General features: G+C 34.0%; 1 protein-coding gene and 1 non-coding gene across 21 annotated transcripts in view; one reads left to right on the top strand and one right to left on the bottom strand.

Annotated features, from left to right (window-relative positions):
* Nucleotides 1–7772, top strand: part of LOC125677687 (diacylglycerol kinase zeta-like) — a 136919-nt gene that overhangs the window by 66587 nt on the left and 62560 nt on the right. For all 20 annotated transcript variants that reach the window (XM_056158806.1, XM_056158803.1, XM_048915811.2 and 17 more), the window contains 2 exons: nt 5385–5490; nt 7478–7561. In XM_056158806.1, coding sequence (XP_056014781.1) covers nt 5385–5490; nt 7478–7561 — 190 coding nt within the window. The remainder of the gene's footprint in view (nt 1–5384; nt 5491–7477; nt 7562–7772) is intronic.
* On the bottom strand, nt 5734–5807 carry Trnas-gga (transfer RNA serine (anticodon GGA)). Its single transcript has one exon. It is a non-coding gene; the product is annotated as a tRNA-Ser (tRNA).

Here is a 7772-nt window from a genome sequence, read left to right as displayed (position 1 = left end):
TCAATTCTCCTGACATTTTAGTTTTGAAATGTACAGCAGGTTTGTTTTTATTTATTGGTCCATTTTCAGATATACATGTACCCTGACCTCTCCTTTGGTCCACCTGTCAGTTTTAATTTAGTATGGAAATTTTGTCAGATGTTGAATTTAAAGATCATCTAAGATCCTCTTTGATATTTTCCTCAGAATGATTATTTTTCTTAGCTTTGTACTTTATGAATCTGCTTTTGACTGAAAATTGACAGCAACCAAAAAAGAAAGTTTTTTAGAATGGTACATTATGTACAATGTACGTACGTACAGAAAATATTTGATATCCCCAGTCTTGGCCAAAAAAAAAAAAAAAAATAGTAATAAGAAAAAATACAAGAAACATTAAAACTGGTAGGTGAGTTTTTAATTCTCAGAAGTTCAAAAGTTGAAATTCAAGTTCATCATCTTTCTAATGCTAGCTTGTGATTTTGAAATTAATTGATTCACACTTTAAGATGCGCTTCCAGTGGTACCTTTTAATCTGGGAGTGTGATTATAAACTCATGTTTCTTCATACTATCTGTCCCTGTTTGCTTGTTATCATCATCCTGTTGAGAAGATAGTTTTATCATAAGTTAAGCTTGTTACGGGAAATGATAATGAACTTTTGAAGCTAAAATGTTCAACACAATTTTTTTTTGAAAAATCATTGGATGTAAGTTCAATAATGCGAATGTATAAATCTCTCTCCCCCTAAGAGTAATCTTTGGCAGATTATGTATCTACAATATAGAGGCTTTTTGAGGAACTTGTTCTTCATATTTCTATAGAGTTTGAATCTTTTGTTTTAAGGTGGCAAAACTTTAGAAATGATAACATTTTTCTCAGTATGAAAAGACGGATTTCTAAATGCATGGATTGCGGTATTGGATCAAATTGTTATGTTGGTTGCCTGAATGGAAATATTAGCGAGCGACTACGGTAAATTGTCTTCTTTAATATAGAATTAATATACAACTTCCTGTTTATCCATAAAGCAAATCACCCTCAACATTTTCTGGCACTAAATCATGTATTTGTTTATAAGCTTTTAAGCATTGTTAGAGAGCTGCTGTCTCTTCACCTTGTTCATCTGTATAATTATTTCACAAGGTGCAACGTTATAGGTGGCAATGCTTTATTGGTCTTTTACACTACTGAATCTTAGCTGCCCAGGATATAGGTGTATTTATGCTAACCTTGTTAGCTAATTGTTTGGTGTACACGTGCCTGTGTTCTAACAATGAGAAACTAGACATAGGGTATTTTAATTATTTATCTAGGCAGCTAGTTCAGCCATTTGATTTGGACCAGAGCTAGTGCATCACCCAGTACTCTAAGTCTCTAGTCTTGACCTGTGAGTGCAGGTACTGCTTGGCTTGTTTGCGGTTTTCATGCCATTTTTGGCAATATCTCAGCCATTTGGATAAAAAAGGAAAATTGATTTGCATGACATACACATGAACTTAACTTAAAACACTTTAATAGTTAGTACAGTGTACATGAATTTTTAAATTAATTAACTAGGACCCAAGCTGAAAATGTTTACAACACATGTCAGCTAGTTCAGTGCGCCATTGATCGGGATACGGGATCAGGGAGGTATACATGTATTTTACATATAAATCTCCCTCAATTTGAACATTGCATTATACGTAGAACAATGTCATAGACAGGGAAGCTGCTCATTAGAACATTTTATTTCTTTCATGCTCGACCAATATGTCTGTGTGGTAGCACTGTGTTAGTGATTGACCTTCCTACTTCGCTCTGGGTTAATAGTGGGTTAACCCATAGAGCAATATGCAGCTGTCGTCCATGCAGGTTCGATCCTCAAAGGCAACATGTTGGAGTATTTTACATTAACTTAAACCTGTAACTATATAGTTGTGATTAGTAACTGTTTGTACTTTTATAAAGGGACATTAGCTGTCAACTTGAACATTATAAACACTTTTAAATTCTGAACCATGCATGATTACAAGTATATGTGGGAGTACGTTAAATAAATGAAGAAAAATTTATATAGGCGTGAAAAAAGTGCTACCTTTAATTGAATTTTATGAAAATTTAAAGCAAATTACATGAATCATATTTACTTTCATACCATATGATAAAAGACATTTTTGAAAATTTTAAGTCAAAATTACATAATTGCAAAATTTTAAGTCAAAATTACATAATTGCATTAATATGCATTAATAAATGTGCATACATGCAGAGATCATGCTGGTCTCAGGACAGCAGGTAGTTTATAAACTGTTAGCTGTTATAAATTTATGGAACTGCAGTTATGATTATTCAGTCTGGTTATTTGACTGAATAGCAAGAAATTCCCACCTGAGGTAAATTGCATGTTGCATGGTAAAGTGGACCGAGCTTGTGAGGTCAACTTCCACACAAAGACTGCAACGCCGGGTGGGCATATATTTCCCAGATATTCTGTCAATAGCATTTATATTACATATTTTTCAAATTCTCTGCACTTTTGATTCTAGAAGTGTACATTCATTTACATTTTTGGTAGTCGACAGAACGGTTATCTCCATTTTATTCGTAAACACATATGACATCACAGTCATTTTGTCATATGTTAAAGCAAATGTGAAATCACGATAAAGTTAAATCAGACTCCCCAGGCATTGATACAGTGTTAAGGCTTTTATAGCTCAGATTAAGCCTGAGGTTAATTCTCCCTAGATTCTGTAGGGAAAAGTATAAAAATAATTGTAATAAAAGATATTAGGTTATGGAATTGGTTAACTGCAGATGAACTGGTTTAATGGAACTCACATGGCTAATTGGAACTCCCCTTTCCTTTGATGTGGATTATCATTGATTGACAGGTGATATTGACCATAGGTTCGTTTATGCAGAGTGATTTGGTATACTTCAATTCTATGATTATTTTAAGACTTTCAACATATTAAACCTATAAGTATATATAAGGATATATATAGGATATTCAATGCTTTGTAGTTGCAGGATACAGAATTTATTTCACGAGTAAGACAGGATTTTTAAAATTATTTCCATGTGTGTCTTACAAGTGAAATAAATTCCGTATCTAACAACAAAGCATTGAATTATTACATTTTACTTGGTTTAGAACCTGTTTATTTCAAATCTTAAAGGTTATATATAGTAATTTCACAACATGACGACGTCACAATCAGTTGTTATATTCACTGCAGTAAAAATATCATTTTTTATCCATTGGATAAATTATAGTATTTCACTGTTGAAAATGTAATAATAACTCATCCACTTGGATTCCTGCTAAATCATTGGTATATTTCACTGGTAAAAAAAAAAATTGTGATCTTCTAATATCTAGCATGTCTATAATATGCTTCATGGTCCTTTGACTAGGATTGAAGAAGCACACCTCCTATCATATTTTAGTACTTCTAAACTTGAATGAATCTGCGGAAATTACTTGTTTATAATTGTCCTGGTTTATATTAGCGACTGGCAGAGAGTTGTAGCAGATTCCAATGTTATGATCTGAGAGGGGCCCCTGAGTGTATCTGTGTGATCTCTGGCAAGCTCCAAAACATCTGTTCTTCCTGCATGTAATCTCAGACTTGTAAACATAAGCACCATGTTCTGCGTCTGTCAGCAGGAAAGCATATTTAACTTACAAAATGACAGACTTTGAACCCTGTATTGTGTTAATGCAATTAATTGTTGGTGGAGGGTTGGGCCTTCTGTATGTATATACCAAGTTTTGTGAATATCTGTTGTTCATTATAGTCAGACTAAACCAATGAAACAAATTGCAACCTGAGACTTTCTAGAAGGCATTTGATATTCACCGATTTCATAAACTGTTTGGAAATCCAGGGAGTTATTTCGTTTTCATGTACTTCGTTCTTGCAGTACCAATTGTAGAAATATTTAATGGAAGCACACCCATATACATGGCAACGGCCTGGCTGACAGCTAGGGGTCGTAAAACAGACAAACTTATTTTTTATCCAAATCTCACCTTTTTAGAAGAAACGAATAGTGAAAAAGTGAGACTATAAAGATCCAAAGGTGAGCTTGTCATAGCCCTGGAGCCCCCTTAAATTGACTTAATTTCAATTTTGTAAAGGGTTGGGAGGGGTGCTTCATTTCATGAGCAATGTGATCTGCACATATATTTCTGATGTGTTAATTCTAGAGAGAAAAAAATGCTGGAACATAAAAGTTCAATGGACTTTTTGATGAGAGAACGCACATCATAAAATTTGTATCAATTATTCTTTACCATGAAAAAAGATGCACTGCATGAAAAATTAATTCATATTTTCACTTCATGTGTATTTTTCCAAGATATTAAATCATGGATAGAAATAAAATATTTTTCTGTATCGTCAATTCAGCATTTAAAATGACATTTTCTGAGTAAATTTGCAATGTGAACACATGCTGTTCTACGAAATGATCGTCATTTCCGATGTATTTGAGTTTACACATTTGTATGGAATTTGTGGTTATATACGGAAATAATATGTGTTTTAATGGTTTGTTAAATTGGCCATTAAATTTTATTTCAACATGGAATTGAAAATCTAAAATACCATCTAATGAAGTATTTAAACAGTGTCGGCAACAGCAACCAATGAATGTTCCATAACTTAACAATGAAGAGATGCAAGGAAACTTTTATAGTTTTCAAAGTTAGAATTTTCAGCTGACAATAACCTGTTGTATTAAAGGTATGATGATAAAAGATTTAAATTGATAAGGGTTATAGTTTGAGTGTGTGGACATGATTTGTGCTTTAATTTGGTAAAAAAAGAAATTGACAAAATGCATTTCATGCAGTTTTTCTTTTGTGAATTAACTGTTTTACCTGCAATGAAAGCAATTGGGAAATCAAAGGAACAATTAAAGCTTTTTAAAAAATATAATTATTAACTTAAAGTTAAAATCTGCAAAGTTGGATTACCACTGGGATAAATGGGAATTCATGTACTTCATGATGACGTTGACATGTACAATAATACAACACACATATATAGTATATATTATATAGTCATGTCTGATCTACACAATTTAATCTGTAATGATGTCATAAAACCTGCTAGCTGATATAGCAATTTCTGAACCTAAAATGGCTCGGCTTACTGCAGTCTTAGTGAGAGTCAGGATGTAATATGTGCCCTTATTGCGATCTCCGCTGTACATTTATACTTTTACACATTAATTTTGTATCATTTTTAGAAATTTAGATGAAGAAATGTACTTTGTGTTAAAACCAAAAATAGTCTCTGTGACAAAACGCAGTAGATATTAAAAATATATGTCACTGTAAATCAGAAAGATTATTTATGTTGATGGAATATATATGACATTGACATTTGCTTTGATTTTACTTGCAGGAAGGCAATATCAAAGAACACTGTCAGTAACCCTAACTACCTACACCCAAGTCATGCAGAGCAGGGCTTCAGAAGGAGGGAGCTTAGGTCAACAGTGGACTGGACCGTAAGTCATCATTTCATTGGCTATAATTAGTAGAGCCTGGCACCATATACATATGTAGTAATTACTCTGTCCGTCTGTCTGCCCTGTGCGAGTCATATGGCACACAATAACTCTGGTTTTCTTGGAAAGATTCTCACAAGTTTTGTACATACAATGTAATACTGGGATTAGGCAGAGGAATATACCCCTTTTGATTTTCAGATTTATCGGCTTTGTCATGTAACAGGAAGGACGAAAATACAACGAACCAGACCGGGATTCGAACCCGGCCCGCCTGAATCTCCAGTCAGGTGCTCTACCAACTGAGCTATCTGGCCACCGGTGATTGAAACGACTGACCACTACATTCCTCCCTCCTTGAATTGTCTTCAACCTCGAAGACACAACCCAGATTCTTATTGCCTCTGGCAGGACTTTCACCTTCAAGTCCAGAGGTGTTCAATATCACCAAATGTAACAGCGAGAAAATTCAACTGACCAGACCAGGATTTGAAACCAGGCCCCCCTGAATCTCTAGTCAGGTGCTCTACCAACTGAGCTATCTGGCCACCAGTGATTGAGTCTTAATTTACAGAATAATGGGACGTAGACTTTGTTAATATTAAGAAGATGATATAAGGACTAGTTTTTTACAGCATGCAATAACTTGAGATTACTGGAGACAATTTTCATAGAATTTAAAGCTATAAAAGGTATAATGTTTGGAGTCCTATAGTAATCACTCTGTCTGTCTGTCTGTCTGTCAGCACTTTTATAACACACAATAACTTCAATTTCCTAATTGGGAATATTTTCAGTACAGGTGACTCAACATAGCTCAAACTTCGATTTCTCAAGGATTTTGATCTCTCAAAGTGAAATCATGGTCCCAATTTTTTTCTCTATATATTTAAGCAAATTTACTTTCAATCTCTCGAAGTGAAATAAAACATACAGTAAGATATCTGTATCTCGAATACTAGGTTATCTTGAATACCCCGCTTATGTCAAAGTCGATCCCAGTCGTAGTCCCTATTCAAAATGATTTTTAAAAACTCCTGATATCTCAACATGGTAATTTCGAATATCCCGCTCATGTTGAAGTGTCTTTGAGGTTACAAGCTCTAATTTCACCTTGTTTATCAGGAAGTGTAGTCAATTTTCTGCTCTCATCACTTCACATATCCTCACCCATGGCTATTAATTCACACCAGTTCTAGCTGGTTATTGCTAAGTAACCCCCACCATATGAAATGGGTAAATTCATGGCCAATTGTATATAATTCTTTCAAGCTCTCGATCATTCAAAGTTTTATCAAGGTCCCTTAAATTTAGAGTTATCAAGAGTCACTTGTACATAATTTTTGGATTAGGCAGATCAGGAAAACCCCTTAGGATTTTCTGATATATGGCAGTGCCCTCTCTGACTTGTTGGTATTTTCCTGTAGTCAAGGAAAGCTGGATTATAATGCTTACAAATCACAGCCAATTGTGAGACTGTTCCTAACATGTTTTGCAATATACAAAGAAATATGAATGATTTTCTGAAATATTATACTATTTAATGGTAATAATGGCTGTTCACTGTATACAAGTGGAAATTATTTTATTATTGTAAACCTGCATTGTCACGTAGCACGACATAATCAGTACGTGTAGCAGTACCTTATCAAGTCATGATGATACAGCATGAAATTTACAATTCAGAAACTAATAAATCGCAACATTCAAAATCTCATATGGAGATTCTCAAAAGTTGGCTAATATGTAATGCTTGAATTAATTCTATGTTTTATAGGAGCAGGTAGCTAATACGTAAATGCATAATTCTGTTTTAAAGGAGCAGGCAGCTAATACGTTTAACTTGATGCGTAATTATGTAAATGTGTAATTCTCTGTTTTATAGGAGCAGGCTGCTGATACGTAAATGCGTAATTCTCTTTTAAAGGATCAGGCAGCTAATATGTAAATGCATAATTATGCAAATGTGTAATTCTCTGTTTTATAGGAGCAGGCAGTTAACAGTGAGCACCTGTGGGTGGAGACGAATGCGTCCGGCGATTACTGCTACGCTATGGAACCAGATTGTTTGGTACGTTGTATTTCAGGTTTTTACTGAATTTTAAAAAAAACCCAAATGAGATTGAAAATAAGTTGGTTTTTCTAGGTGTATAAGTTGTGATATTGGGTCCTTGTGTAGATTCAGGGGCTGACACAGTATTGTTGAGCAGAAATCCACATAAACACACATTAACAATAATTTTGATTATAATCTTAAAAGCAATATGCATGAAAAGTCTCCT

Source organism: Ostrea edulis, chromosome 3 (assembly GCF_947568905.1).
Source record: "Ostrea edulis chromosome 3, xbOstEdul1.1, whole genome shotgun sequence".
In the NCBI taxonomy this organism is placed as follows: Eukaryota; Metazoa; Mollusca; class Bivalvia; order Ostreida; family Ostreidae; genus Ostrea; species Ostrea edulis.
This window is presented reverse-complemented; position numbering and strand designations above follow the sequence as displayed.